This window comes from Muntiacus reevesi, chromosome 1 (genome assembly GCF_963930625.1).
Source record: "Muntiacus reevesi chromosome 1, mMunRee1.1, whole genome shotgun sequence".
In the NCBI taxonomy this organism is placed as follows: domain Eukaryota; kingdom Metazoa; phylum Chordata; class Mammalia; order Artiodactyla; family Cervidae; genus Muntiacus; species Muntiacus reevesi.
The window spans coordinates 182,880,827-182,895,778 of NC_089249.1; the positions used below are offsets into that span (position 1 = coordinate 182,880,827).

The 14,952-nt window shown below is 51.9% G+C and overlaps 2 protein-coding genes across 4 annotated transcripts in view; one reads left to right on the plus strand and one right to left on the minus strand.

Moving 5' to 3' along the window:
- MAU2 (MAU2 sister chromatid cohesion factor) overlaps positions 1 to 485 on the minus strand; it is a 34,319-nt gene extending 33,834 nt beyond the window's left edge. For both annotated transcript variants that reach the window (XM_065917349.1, XM_065917348.1), the window contains exon 1: positions 177 to 485. In XM_065917349.1, coding sequence (XP_065773421.1) covers positions 177 to 452 — 276 coding nt within the window. In that variant the 5' untranslated portion in view covers positions 453 to 485. The remainder of the gene's footprint in view (positions 1 to 176) is intronic.
- A 322-nt stretch (positions 486 to 807) lies between these two features.
- Positions 808 to 14,952, plus strand: part of SUGP1 (SURP and G-patch domain containing 1) — a 30,064-nt gene continuing 15,919 nt past the window's right edge. The window contains exons 1-7 of one of the 2 annotated variants that reach the window (XM_065917350.1): positions 808 to 845; positions 3,419 to 3,590; positions 7,253 to 7,353; positions 8,729 to 8,929; positions 10,963 to 11,086; positions 11,408 to 11,508; positions 12,485 to 12,608. In XM_065917350.1, the coding sequence (XP_065773422.1) occupies positions 812 to 845; positions 3,419 to 3,590; positions 7,253 to 7,353; positions 8,729 to 8,929; positions 10,963 to 11,086; positions 11,408 to 11,508; positions 12,485 to 12,608 (857 nt within the window). In that variant the 5' untranslated portion in view covers positions 808 to 811. The remainder of the gene's footprint in view (positions 846 to 3,418; positions 3,591 to 7,252; positions 7,354 to 8,728; positions 8,930 to 10,962; positions 11,087 to 11,407; positions 11,509 to 12,484; positions 12,609 to 14,952) is intronic. The other variant, XM_065917351.1, reaches the window with a different exon arrangement.

Genomic DNA, 14,952 nt, shown 5'->3' on the forward strand with positions numbered 1-14,952 from the left:
CTCGGATCCCCTAAGACGCTAACAGCTTAGGGGGTCTTGCTGCTCGTGCGGAAGTCACGCCCCAGGTTCCAGAGGAGCGGCCCGGCGGCGGCCCCCGCCCGCCAGGGTCGCGGCCCGTCAACTCAAGCTCGGAAAGGAACCTGTGCCTCCTCCCTCGCGGCCCAGCCCACGCTCACCGCCTTCTCCAGGTGGCTGCGCGCCTGCTCGCTGTTCTTGGTGTGGTGGTAGAGCACCGAGCCGAGTTGCAGATGTGTTCGGGCCTCAATGCGCTGAGGCGGCTTGAAGGGGAACACGGCCTGCAAGCAGTGCACGCACAGGCGGATCTTGGGCGGGCTGGAAGTGCGGAAGTGCTCGGCAAAACCCAAGAGCGCCAGGTACCACGACTCAGCCGCCTCGGCCTGCGCGGCTTGGGCCGCCGCAGCCTGAGCGGCTGCCGCAGCCTGAGCCGCCATTTTAGCCTCTACAACAACAAGCCGCCGCCACAGGGAGGCGGAAACAGGCGCGTGGGGAGGGGCCGGAGCTCCTCGCCCTTCTCGCGAGAGCTGCTGCACAAAGCATCCTGGAATATGTAGTTTGAGTTTGAAGTGACCGCGTCTCCAGGAAGGTCTGAGAAAAGCGACATTCTCTGGTCCGCGTAACTGAGACCAGAGATTTCCGATGGGCTGAGGTTTGCGTCCCTGCGGGGAAGACCCCAGGTGTCCAAGCAATGGTAGGGCTTGGCTTGCCGAGGTGGACTACATCTCCCATCAGGCCAAGCTAACTATAACAAGCCCCCCCCCCCTCCGGTGGCGCTGGAGCATTGTGGGATTGGATGAGTCTCAAGATGGACAACCGGGATGTTGCAGGTAACAGCCCCCGCCTCCCCTCAAGCGTCCGCCTGGGTCCTTCGGCTACGCGTCTTTGCTTCGCCTTCCCGTCGGGCCTATCTCAACCCTTTGGCCCTTAGCCTCAGCCTCCAGGCGTCTGGAAGAGGCGGCTTCTGCACCATCCCAGTCTCCTGGGACCACCCCCCCCCCCCAGACCCAGTTATCCTCCCCGCCCCCACCGCTGGTTTGGTGAGGACGCCAGGCTTTCCTCAAAGGCCACCGCCGATATCTGCTCTGCGCGTGCTTTCCGAGCTAACCACCTTAAAGGCTGCTCCAAGCTCCGCTCCCCGAGCCAGCGGCAACCTTCGGCTGTTCTGCGCCCCCTCTTCGTAGTAGCTCCTTCCTGGCCTCTATCCCACTTTCTGGAAAAGCTGCTTTTCCGAACTGCACTCTGACTCCCTGTACACATTTTTCTGGGTCTTCAGAGCTCCCCCTTTTACCATAAACCTTGCCCCTCCCTCTCTCCTAGTTCTAGCGCCCCCAGACTGGTATGCATTCAACAAATATTCTTTATGTGCTAGGCACAGTGTTAGTTGCTGAGGATGCAGTGGTATCCAAAATGGGGTCGTGTCTTACTGAAGGTTATTTTTACCGAGGCATCATGCAATGCACAAGGAGGAGAGTTATAGTGACTTGAGAGAGTGGAATGGAGGCTGCTGAGATTGAGTGGTCAGGGAAGGCCTTTTTGAGCAGAAGACATTTGAGATGAGAAGGTGCCAACTATTGGAAGTCAGAGCCTTCCATGGAGAGAGGAACAGCAAGTGCAAAGGCCTTGAGAGTTTGTTATTTTGAGGAATATCAGGGATGAGCTGGAAGTGGGAATGGGGGTTATCTCTGGGAGGGTCTTGAAAATCAGCTTTCAGAGTTTGGATTTTATTTTGAGCCCCACGAGGAACCTTCAAGGTGGCTTTTCTATCTCCACAACTACCACCCTTGTCTGAAGACACCATCATCTTTTGCTTACAGCCAGTAAGCCTCCTGGTTGTCTCCTCCTTACTCTGTCGAATCAGTAGCCGGAATGATCTTACAAATAAAAGTACCAGTTGGATCTTATCAGCTTAATACTCCCCTGTGGCTTCTTAAAACCCTTTAAGTAAAACTCAGACTCCCTATCTTCTCCCACCACTCCCTGTGAGGCCCACCCCGGAACTGTCCCGTCTAACCACATTGGACCCTTGCTGGTCCCTTGGGCTTCTTGCTCTGCCCAGGTCAGTCCCCGTGTGGCTTTTCAGGAAGCCGGCTCTTTATCTTTCTGGTTTTAGCTTAAATGTCCCCCCTTCTAACGGCTATTTTCTGGCTGCCTTAGCTCTATAGGTGTTTCTCTGTTATTCCTTCTCACCATTTTTGTTTGTTTCCAGCAGAGAGCTCTTAACGATTTTGCAACTACTTTCTTGTTGTAAGTCTATTGTATCCTCAGCCAGAGGTGAATCGCACATGAGCAGAGCTCCATCTGTCTTGTTTAGCACCAAGTACAGCACCCAGTGCCTAACTCAGTAAATGCTTGCTAAACAAATGAACAGATGTGTGAATGTGAATGAATGTCAATCTGAATGCCACTTGCTGCAGGCAAGAAGCATCTGGGCCACACAATGTAGCAGCTGCTGGGCATGTTTGTGGAGCCAAGGTGATTTGTTTCTTTCTTTTTTTTTTTAATTTATTTTTTTTGAGGTATAGTTGAATTGTAGTGTTGTGTTTATTATTACTGTACAGCATAGTGAATTCAGTTATACATATATATATACACATTCTTTTCCATGTTCTTTTGCATTATATCACAGGTTATGAATATCCTTGTCTGTACTGTACAGTAGGACCTGGTTGTTTATGTATTCTATAAATACGAGTTTGCATCTGGTAATCCCAGACTCCTCATCCAAACACCAGCCTATTCTCTATGTCCCTGATTCTGTTTCTGTTTTATAGACAGGTGCACTTCTGTCATATTTTAGATTCCAAGTAGAAGTGATTGTATGGTATTTGTCTTTCTGAATTACTTCACTGAGTATGATAATCTCTGGTTGTATCCATGTTGCTGCAAGTGGCATTATCTCACTATTTTTTGTGGCTGAGTGATGCTCCATCGTACACACATGTGACGTCTTTTTCCATTCATTTGTCGGTGGTTGTTTAGGTTGTTTCTGTGTCTTGGCTGTTGTAAAGAGTGCTGCTGTGAGCATAGGAGTTCATGTATGTTTTTGAATTATAGTTTTGTCTCAATACATGCCCGGGAGTGTTATTGCAAGAGCATATGGTAATTCTATTTTTAGTGTTCTGAGGAACCTTCATACTGTTTTCCATAATGGCTGCACCAACTTTCATTCTCACCCACAGTATAGGAAGGTTCCCTTTTCTCCACATCCTCTCTAATATATGTTTTCTGTGGACTTTTTAATGATGGTCATCCTGAGTGGTGTGAGGCAGTACCTCGCTGTAGTTTTGATTTGCATTTCTCTCATAGTTAGCATTGTTGAGCATCTTTTCATGTACCTGTCGGTCATCTGTATTTCTTCAGAGCAAAGGTGATTTCTGATGTACTTCTTTTCCCTCCTCAGGAAAGGCTAACCGGTGGTTTGGGGTTGCTCCTCCCAAGTCTGGAAAAATGAACATGAACATCCTTCACCAGGAGGAGCTCATTGCTCAGAAAAAACGGGAAATTGAGGCCAGAATGGAGCAGAAGGCCAAGCAGAATCAGGTGGCCAGCCCTCAGCCCCCGCATCCTGGCGAGTAAGTCTGCCCTGAGGCTGGGTTAGGGTCTTAGAAGGTCACCAGCAGAAGGTTTTGCTTGTTAGAGCAGTTGAGATGTTGCTGCGTCTAACTCCAGCCTGATGGTGCAAGGAGGGACACAGGTACACTCTTTTAGGAGGCTCAGTGTGACAGGAGAGAAACACAGGGCGTATGGGATCCCAGAGGATGGCTGCTACCTCCTTCACTCCGTGGTTATTTACTGCTGACCATTTGTGGGCCAGGGACCACGAGTATAGCCTGAAGCAGAAACCCAGATTCCACCTCTGCCCTTATGGGGCTCACAGCCTACTAGCAAGGAGGAGTCCCAGTTATACCCCCAGAGCTGACGGTAGGTAACATGAGGCATTGTGCTCCCAGATGCAGAAGAGACTCTGCATTCTGAAGGCCCAGGCAGAGCCAGCCCTTTGAGGACGCAGGAAAGAACTGTAAAGGCCTGGAAGGGAGGTGAGCCCCTGTGTGTCAGGCAACCCGAGCTTCTTCACCAAAGGGGCTGTTTCTGAGTCAGGTGAGAGGTAGCTTCGGCAGGGTTTCCTCCTGACTGTTCTGAGAAACTCGGTAGGCACCCAAGAGTTTTGAGCAGCAGTGATGTGACCAGGGTGACAAGATCTCCATGCTGGAGACTGACAGAAGGACAAGTCCCTTCCTCTGTGCTCTGAAATGTGGAGCATGTTCTTCATCCACTAAGTCATGTTCAACTTTTGTGACCCCGTGGACTATGCCCACCACGCTCCTTTGTCCATGGAATTTCCCAGGCAAAGAATACTGGAGTGGGTTGCCATTTCCTTTTCCAGGGGCTCTTCCCAACCCAGGGATTGAACCCGGGTCTCCTGCAGGTGGATTCTTTACCACTGAGCCCCCAGGGAAGCCCATGAGCATGTTGGCCCTGCACTAAAGCTTTGTTCCAGCGCCCACATTTTCTAAGAGTCCGTGGCTTCTCTCCAAGGGAGAGACTCCCCTAACAATGCCTAATCTACTTTCTGTCTGTGTGGATTTACCTATTTTAGATGTTTGATGCAATATGTGGCCTTTTGTATCTGGCTTCTTTCACTGGACATAATGTTTTCAAGGTTCATCACTTTGTAACTGTGTCAGGACTTCATTCTCTTTTTTTTGACTGAATTATATTCCGTCGTGTGAATGGACCATGTTTTGTTTATGTGTTCATCAAGATCCATCATCTAACACCTGTGTGATACCCCCCGTTATTTGTTATGGGTAGTTTTCATGTGGGGTCATTTGCTGGCATGCTTCTGCCCCAAAGTGGGTTTGTTTGGGTTTTTTTTTAAAGCCATTATGCAGCTTGCGCAATCTTAGTTACCCAATCAGGGATTGAACCTGGGCCCTCGGCAGTGAACGTGCAGAGTCCTAACCACTTGACTGCCAGGGAATTCCCTCCCCAGTGTTTTCTTGTCTTTCATCGTCTCTGCCTCCTTTCTGTCCCTCCTGAGGGAGGTGTACACAGCGCGAGGACAGGGCCAGGATCACTGGAAGGCCCTGCTTGTTTAATGCCAAGGCTGGTTATCAGTGGATCTTTCTCCCACATAAAACGACCTTTGTTGCCTTCTGTCTTAACTTTAAAGATAATTCATATATGTGGTAGAAAAACTGGGAGATAGAGGAAAAAACTAATGTCATTGTAACCCTGCAGCTCACAGGCAAGTGCTGGTTGCTTTTTAATGGGTTTTTGTAAACTTTTTCAGTCAAATATATGTTGACATAAAGAGAACCACACTGCAGATATGTTTTACATCTTGCCTTTTTGTTTTTCACTTATCGTTGTGCTTGGTTGTTTTATTTATAAAACTTCAGCTTTCCAGGGCCACTCCATCTGCCCTGTGGATGTCCTGTAAATTAGTTAACCAGTACCCCTTGTTGACTTCTTTTTTTTTTTTTCCTTCTTTTTTTTTCCTTGTTGACTTCTTATGGTTTTTTCCTCTTTTACTTCATTAGATCAGATTTCTAGGAAACTAGAACTTTATTTTAAAGGAAAAAATTCAGACCTGTGGGCTCCTTGAGCTTTTACCAGTCATTGAGTGTGTCTATATGATGGGTGTGGCTCTGAAAGTGCATCGGAGAAGGCAGTGGCACCCCACTCCAGTATTCTTGCCTGGAAAATCCCATGGACGGAGGAGCCCGGTAGGCTGTGGTCCATGGGGTCACGAAGAGTCGGACACGAGTGAGCGACTTCACTTTCACTTTTCACTTTCATGCATTGGAGAAGGAAATGGCAACCCACTCCAGTGTTCTTGCCTGGAGAATCCCAGGGACGGGGGAGCCTGGTAGGCTCCCGTCTATGGGGTCGCACAGAGTCGGACACGACTGAAGTGACTTAACAGCAACAGCAACTGAAAGCACATGTGAAGAGTTTCTGAGGCTGGAGCAAGACAGTATGCTGTAGTAAAAGATGAAAGAAGTAGAATGCATAACTGTGATCACAGGTTTATTTCCTTCTATTTCTAATTAAGAATAAATCAGAGAAGTATACCAAACTGTTCTAGTGACTCTTGTGAGGTGAGGAGACTTTTGGGGGCTTTTTCCTTGCTTTCTATATTTCTGTTTTTTTCCAGATTTCCATTTGCTCGTAATGAGCCCCCATCACTTTTTGCTCAGTTGCGTCCCACTCTTTGCAACCCTGTGGACTGCAGCCTGCAAGGCTTCTCTGTCCCTGGGATTCTCCAGGCAAGAACACTGGAGTGGGTTGCCATTTCCTTTTCCAGGGAATCTTCCTGACCCAAGGATCTGAGCCTGTATCTCCTGTGTCTCCTTTCAATGGCAAGCAGATTCTTCACCACTGAGCCACAAGGGAAGCCCCCTATAACTTTTATGATGAGGGTTTACTTTTGTGTTTCGTTAAAAATATATTTTCTTTTTCAAAATAAAACATACTTGGGACTTCCCTGGTGATCCAGTGGTTATGACTTCACCTCCCAGTGCAGGGAGTGCAGGTTTGATCCCTGATCAAGGAACCAAGATCTCATTTACCTTGTGGCCAAAAAGCCAAAAACATAAAACAGAAGCAATATTTAACAAATGCAGTAAAGACTGAAAATGGTCCACATTAAGAAAAAGTCTTTAAAAAAGTAAAACATACCTTTTGTAAAAATAAAAGAGAGAAAGAAATAAGAGTGTAAAATTTCTCTCTAACTTCCCCACCAAGCGATTTCTTTGGGTATTTTCCTGGACACGTGCAACCCACAGAAGTGCTGACTGACCTCAGCCCAGAGCTGTGGTCACACACAGGTACAGACACAGGCCCTGCTTTTGAGAACCATACAGTTTGGCTGGTAGGACAGATAGGGGAGCCAGCGATAGCCCAGATGACTCGTTAACAATAGGTATGGCAGGTGCTGTGTGGGAGCAGAGCAGGTACTTCTGAGCCATCTTGTTGGGGAAGCCTTTGAACCCAAAGGGTCAACATGCAGATAGAGACAACGTCAGCACAGGCAGCACTCCATTGACCAGATTGTTCCGTCTGACTTCTCTGAAGGCTGCTCCCTGCACTCAGTGGGTCCCTGGCACCTTTGGGGGTCCATTTTGGGTCCCTTTAGAGCACAGTGGTGGGGGTAGGACTGAGGCCGGCAAGGTGTGCGCCCTGCCTTCCTCTCAAGGCTTATCCTCTCTGTCCTCTGCCTCCGGTCTAGAATTGCAAACGCACACAACTCGAACGTTTCCAACAAGTTTGCCAATGACGGCAGCTTCTTGCAGCAGTTTCTGAAGTTGCAGAAGGCACAGACCAGCACAGGTAAGCGTGATCACCCCATCCTGTGTCACCTCCTCCTAGGGTTACCCCTGCAGACTCTCTCCCCCAAGGGCCCTCGGTACCCTAAAAGTGGCAGGTCCCACCTCATGCCTTGTTCCTCTCACCCCTTGCTCATTGAGCACCTTCGTTCTACTTGTTCTCACAGGAAGTGCCCAGGGGAGAATGCAGACCCTGCCGTTCAGGTGCTCACCCACAAAAACTAGAAGTAGATAAGCCAGGTTTCTATTTGGGGAGTGGGAGGTAGGGGCCAGAACTCAGCACACGCCAGGGTTATGGGCCTGTGACTTGAGTTAGAGAGGCAGCTGCAGTGTAAGGAACAGGCCCTCCTTCTGTAGGTGTTGAGGGGCCGCTTGGCCCACAGGAGCCCCGTGGGACACTCCAGGGGTCAGAATCACCACCTGTGGAAGTCCACCCACAACTATGGTTGTGCACTTTACTAGCCTCATTTTAAAAAATTTTCTTTTACTTATTCGTTTCTTTATCTTTGGCGCGCTGGGTCTTCATTGCTGTGCTCAGGCTTCCTCTAGTGGCGGCAGGTGGAGGCTGCTCTCCAGTTGCGGGTCACAGGCTTCTCATGGCAGGGGTTTCTCCTGTTGCAGAGCACAGGCTATGGGGACACTCGGGCGTCAGTGGTTGCAGAGCATGCAGGCGGGCTCTCGAGTACAGGCTTGGTAGTTGGGGCACTGGCCCCAACTACTGCCCATGGCGTGTGGAATCTTCCCAGACGAGGGACTGAATCTGCGCCTCCTGCATTGGCAGGCGGATTCTGAACCACTGGACCAGCAGGGAAACCCCATTAGTCTCGTGTTTATCGTAAGAAAGTTACTGGTGAAACAGCTGACTCTGGACTTTTGTCAGGTTTCCCAGGTAACAGCTAAAAAACTTAACCCGAGGCCAAGTTTGCCCGCAGAGAGGGAGGACGGGCTATAAGAGCCCTTCACTGCAGGGTCTCAGGCCATGAGTTGTGGTTGAAAAGTCCCGAATAGGCTAGCTCCTGCCCGCTACTGACAGTCAGAGGGGCTGGGTGGATGCTGCATGGGGGATTCGGGTCTTATCCTGAAGAGTTGCTGCATTGCTAGTCTGTGGATACAGGTGTCAGAGCCACCTACTGGCAGAGTTGCCCCCTGCAGAGGCCTGGGCTGGGTGACCCCTTTGGTTGTTTCTCTCGAAGCCTCAAGGGTCCTCATCTGTAAATGGGGGTGGCATCTTCCCTGAGTGCTTCTGAGCACCCACTGTCTGCCAATGCTGTGCTGGAAGCTAAAGAACCCAGCCAAGGGGGACTCGGGGTCGTTGAGGCAGGAAGAAAGGGGACCTGCCCCACAGACCTTGAGTGTGGCCTCCCTCCTTGTGTCCCAAGATGCTCCCCCCAGCGCACCCACTGCCCCGCCTCGTGTGCTCCCCCGCGCCGGGAAGAGGCCCCCCCTCATCAGTAGCCCGCTGGGCCAGGTGAAGAACTACGTGCACGCCAAGCAGCTGCCTGTGGCCAGCCGCCCAAGTGTCTTCCAGTCTCCTGATGAGGACGAGGAGGAGGACTATGAGCAGTGGCTGGAGATCAAAGGTAAGGTGCAGGGGCTGCTGCCCACCATCCGCAGCTGCTCTTCCAGCTCCACAGGCAGGCTCCATGGTCCCGGGGAAAGCACAGCCGGGTGTGGGTTGCTCGGGGCTGTGGTCAGGGCGTTGCCACCAGGCCTCCAGGCTGAGCCAAGGGTCAGAGTGAGGCCCTTCAGGATGAGGGAGGTGAAGGAAGAGGTGAGGAGTAGACCGTGGGGAGCATGGAGGGGCTGCAGAGTGCGGGCTTCTTCCTGGGAGCTGTTTGACTCATTGTCCACTTTTGTGGGGGCTGGTCTCCTTGGTGGGGTGGCGTTCTCAGGGGAGTGTGCACTTGTGCACTCCTCATCCAGTTCTGGAAGAGGAGCTCCTCAGTGTGGGTTAATTGTCTCCACTAGTTTGGGCCAGAGATGTGAATATGGGGGTGTCCACCAAAGGATGGTCATTGGCCTTAGCTGAGCCAGTTCAGGCCCCGTGGTGGAGGAGGGCAGAGGAGGGGGCTGGTGGTGGGACTCCCAGCGCGCCCAGCTGTGTCCATATTCAGAGTGAGACGGGGTGCCACCTGAGCCACGTGGACCCCAGCCCTGTGCCTCCAGGATGGCTGGCACAGGCATGTCCCTGACAGTGAGGACAGGCTGAAGTGGCCGTGCCCTCATGTTGTGGCAGCCTCTAGACCTCTTGCTCTGGGTGAGGTGCTGACTTTAGGCCTTGCATCTGAGTAGATCAGTGGCCAGCCTCAGACTCTGGCGCTTCAGTCAGAGTGGAGCCAGTGAGTGGTGTTTTCTCTGAGAGGTGCCCTGGCAGTCCCACTGGTAACCTGCTGGGAACTGCCACTTTAGGAGGGACAGTGGGTGCCTCAAGGCCCTTGAGACCTGTTGTGGCCTGCTATGATGTAACCTCAGAGAAGCAACTGTGCTTCAGGTTAGGGTTGTTGCCAGGCATGTGGCAGGAGGGTGAGGCTAAGGGGAAAGGTGGGCGCGGATGTCCCTGAGACCTCTTGTAGGTCCTCTTATAGGTCCTTGGCCACACCTTGTACCACTCCTCTCTCCCAGCTCCTCCCGAGCTTCCTGGCAGTACAAGCAACAAGGAGAAAGAGAGAGGCCACAGCCTCAATGTCTCGCCCCATTTCCAGGAGAAGCACACGTTCCTAAGCACTGACGTCAAGGACTTTCTCCTGGAAGCTCTCGTATGAGGGATTCAAGCTCTATGACACTGGCCAGCAGTAAATACAGAAGCAAGTTCCATGTGGCTGGAAGTAGAGGCCAATACAAATACAAAAGTATACTTTTTAGTTTTGTTCACTGAAAATGCCCTGAGGTAACAATTAAGTCCGTCGCAGTGAGCCCCTCTAGCTCCCAGATGTTAGTCTGGAAACACACTTTCTCACTCACGGATGCCAGGACTTCTGGAGAATGGCTGGCACTCAGTCTGGGCAGGAAGTGTCTGATATGTCCCTGAAGCGCCCTTTCCCAGCTGATAGCAAGGAGGCAGGCAGAGACTCCTGGGGCCATGCCTGCAGGCCTTAGGAGCCAGTCTGAAGAAGCTCCACCAGCCACAGAGGGGAAGATGGAGCTTCTGTGATGACATTGATTGCGTTGGATTGAAACCCACCCATGTCTTTCAATCAGAGTTTGTGATGATATTTAAAAAAAGAATTTGTCATCTTTGAAGGATGAAAAGGAACGGAAATATTGTACTGAAATATAAAGAATTAAATCATGTAAATAAAAGAATTGAGCATTCCAAAAAAGAAGGGGGAAGCTAGCTCTGTTTTCCAACATCTCCCTGCCAGCCTGGTGACTGGCTTGGCCTTTGGGAGGCTCACACACTTTTCTCACCACCCTTTGCGTGTCTCGCAAAGGCTGTCTAGACCGACTCACCCTCATCACGGTGCTTTTGTGTATGGACCCAGGACTCCCGACAACCTCCCGCATTTCACCCTCTTTTCCCCCCACCCCTCTGTCCTTGTGGTCCATAGAGAGAGTGTGCCTGTTGACTGTGGGGTGTGTGAGTTGAACCCCAGTACTGACAGCCTCCTTAAAGTTTCACCCCCAGAGGGAGCCGAGACTCGGAAAGTGATAGAGAAATTGGCCCGCTTTGTGGCAGAAGGAGGCCCCGAGTTAGAAAAAGTAGCTATGGAGAACTACAAGGATAACCCGGCATTTTCGTAAGTATCTCTGGGAGGGGAAGGCCACTGGTACTTAATGTTCTTGCCACACGTTAGTACATGCCCACATTCTTATGAGGCCGTGGTGGTGACTGAGGCTGACTGGGGCTGGGTGCTTACTTGCGTGGGCCAGATACCACTTTCTGTTTATACCAGAAATTGCCAGGGGCTCCAGTGTGGTGCGGAGACTTACTTTTGGGCCCCATCAAGGTGTCTCTGCTCACCACCTTGCTTTTGCACACCATGTCTTCAGAAACTGCATGGGCCCACCCATCCCTGTTGCTCATTTTCTACTTTCTGTTCTGTAAAACTCCTCTCCAGGTTTTTGCACGATAAGAATAGCAGGGAATTCCTCTACTACAGAAAGAAGGTGGCTGAGATAAGAAAGGAAGCACAGAAGTTGCAGGCAGCCTCTCAGAAAGGTAGGTGGGTAAAGGAGGTGGGAGGTTCTGGGGAGGCGTGTAGACAAACCACACCCCATGTGGAGTCGGGGTTCCTTTCCTGGAGCCCTCCTTGGCATGGGGTGGCATTGATAGTGCAGGTTTGTGCCCCTCCCCCTGGCAGCTGGGGTCATGCTAAGACTAGCACTGCCCTGGTTGCCGTTGCTCCGAGGAGTGGGGAAATCTAAGGGTCAAGGTAAAGATCAAGATCATGTCCAGGAGCTCAGCTAAGACATGGGAAGCACGTGCAGGAAAGGAATACTTGCCCCTTGGTTCATGGTCATTTTCACAGGTGCTCATGGGTACCTGTGGCATGCTGGGCACCCAGAGACAAATGCAGCGCCTGACACTTGGCAGGGGTGTGGGGTGGAGTGGGGGGGCAGGAGAAGAAACAATTAGCTGGTTAGATGCTGGTGGGATGACTGTCGGGGGAGGGGGAGATGCTGCCTGGTCTCCAGCTGTGATGAAGTGAAGCACCGGCAGGTGCTGGTGGGCAGCAGGGGCCTTGATCTGTAAGCCAGACGTGGGCCACAGACGTTGGGTCATCATATCTATCACTTGCAGCCCCTGGCCCTGACCTTCTTCCCAGGAGGAGTGGGGCAGGCCCATCCCCCCACATGACCTGGGTGGGCGGCTCCCAACAGAAAGACCGAGATGGGGCTTCCCATCTCTCCTCCAGCCTGGACCCAGGCCATCCCTCACCTTCTGTTCCCACATCCCAGTGTGTGGTCCAAAACCCTCAGACCTATGGGATGGGAAGGGGTGGAGCGTGGGGGGCAGAGACTCAAGATGTTATATTAATTTTGTTTGGTTCCAGTACAGTAATCTGATTCCCATTTGCCTGTTTTTCTTTGTATTGTTCCTAAAATAAACCCCTCTTGTTGCCCGTGGGGTTCTTAGCAGAAATTAGGCTGTTGGGTGTGGTGAGTTGAGCTCAGTACTGACAGCCTGCTTAAAGTTTCACCCCCAGAGGACGAAGAGGTCAAGAACCTCGCAGAAAAGTTGGCCAGGTTCATAGCGGATGGGGGTCCCGAGGTGGAAACCATTGCGCTCCAGAACAACCGTGAGAACCAGGCATTCAGGTAAGGGGGGCACCCACTGGGAGGTGGTAAGCTCTCAGCCTAGTCATAGCTTCCCTGCTGGGAAAACGGGGTCAGTATGCTACTGAGACATGCTGGGATCCCATGGCAAGAGGTTGGCAGAGCCAGACCCAGGTCCAGGAGTTTCTGATCACAGAGTTTAGCCCTGCTGCCCCATCGGCGTTCTCTAAGTGCACATTGGTTCCTGAGTCAGCCCTGAGCCAGGTGTGTGAGGGCCTTTGGAGCCTTCCGTTCTCTGGGAGCCTCATCGAGAAAGTCTCTAGCTCTTGTCTTGCTCTTTTTCTAGCAGAACAGGCTGGGCTCTCAAACAGAAACTAACAGAATTGTTGTTCACTGTGTGCATCGTCTCATCTTTACAACAAGGGAGATGGTAGGAGTGTGGGGAATGTGGTACCTCAGACTCTGGGGAGGGCGAACCACAGCCTGTGTGAGGGTCCACAGAGCTTCCCTGCTGTCCCCAGCCATGACACCACATTGCACTCCCTCAGGCTGGGTCTGTGCTCACCCACTGCCTTTCTTTGGGTGGGTTCAGCCCCTGCTCTTCATGGGGGCAGGCTGCTGGGTGGTGGGATGTTGGGTGGGGGTAGGGTGGTCACTGCTGCAGGGAGGGGCCAGGCAGAGGTTTGTAAGGTGGGCGCTGACCCCATTGTGAGAGTGATGCACCCTCGAGGACACTTTGGGCCACAAGTAACACAGGTTCCTACTCAGCCAGTGAGGAGATGCGATGGCGCGCATAACAAAAAGTGCCGGAGCAGCAGCCATCTGGGCTGGTTGATTCAGCGGCTCTAGACGCCATCAGGGATACAGGAAGAAGGAAGCAGGAGTGGATGCTGGGCAGGCGGCCAGTCGCATCCACCACATGTGAGGCAGCGTGAGCTAGACACGGAACACCATAAAGGGCGTCTGGAGGGATGCCATGCAGGAGTGAAGCGGCAGAGATGGCGGAGGGGCAGGGTGAGCGTTGGTGCTCTGCAGGTGGGCCGTGGAGCCGGGCAGGGCTCAGTCCCGGAGGGCTCAGGTGTTCCCTGAGAGCCTCGGGAGGGTCTGCACAGGGAGTGAGAGGGCCAGCTGGCCACAGCTGTGGAGGGTGGGCAGACCCAGCAGGTTGGGATACATGGGGCACAGCAGCCGTCAGGTGGGGCGGAGGAGGACTGCTGAGGGCTCAGATTTCCCTGTGTCTGCTGCCCGGGCATCTGGGAGCTTTCGTGGGGGCCATGGGATGTTCAGGTCTAGCGCTCAGAAGACCCAGGTCTCCTCACAGTGGGTGATACCAGCTGTCATCCTGCACTGTTCAAACCAGTGTTACTTAGCAGTCCATCTCTACATCTTTTTTTCCCTTCCTTTACATAAGTAAGTTTATTTATTTCAATAGTAAACTTAGTGTCTAGTCACTCATCATGACTAGAGCTGACGAAAAATCTATTGCAGGCAAAGTGGGTGACGTAATGGGGTTCTGTACAAGGCCTCCAGCCCAGGTGGCTCTCCCTGGTCAGAGGGTTCCAGGGCTTAGCAGCTCCAGCTGAGCCTTTCCTGTGGGGTCAAAGCAAAGAGACATTATCACCACAAGTGACTCCAGGCCCGCCCTGCGGCTGTTGCCCCTTGGGAAGGCATTGCTGGCAAGCATGCAGCTTGTTGGGTAGTGACAGGGTGACTGCTGGGGATGAGGAGCATGAGAGTCTGGGGGTGTCTGGCAGGGAAGTAGCTGAAGGCGACCACTGTGGTCTGGGGGAGCTCATTTCCACACCAGAGCTGATCCACAGTCAGCACGCCCTGAGTTGGAGAAAGCATAAGCAAGGAAGGATCAGATGTCTGGGCCTGCGTAAGACATGCAGGCTCATACCAAGCAGACGGTTTCCTCTCCCCTTGGGGATCAGGTGCAAGGCAGCTCCTCTCACCCCCAAATCTTAACAGCCATCTGGTGTTCCTGCTGCTCCTGATCCTTTGCTGTTCTCCTGATTTCTGAAGAGCTCTGTGTTTTGGGAAATGTAATAGCTAAGCTCATCTGTAGAGAAGCTGGAAATACCTGTCCCTTTGACCAGTCATCCCACTTCTGAGATGCCATCCCCAGAAATAGCGTTACATATAGCACTGTCATAGTCATGAAAAATTAGTAACAAAATGAATGTCTAGCCCCAGTGTGCTAAACCCAGTGTAATCTTGGCCATCAGAAGTCAAACTGTTGAAGGTGGTAGCAGCCAGCAAATCTCAAGCCATGTGTGGCTCTTAACACATCACCAGGGTGAACCATGTTCTTTACGACAGCCTGGCCTGTTGGCCTTTAACTGGTGAGGAAACCAAGGAGGCCAGTCTGTGGAGATGCCCCCAC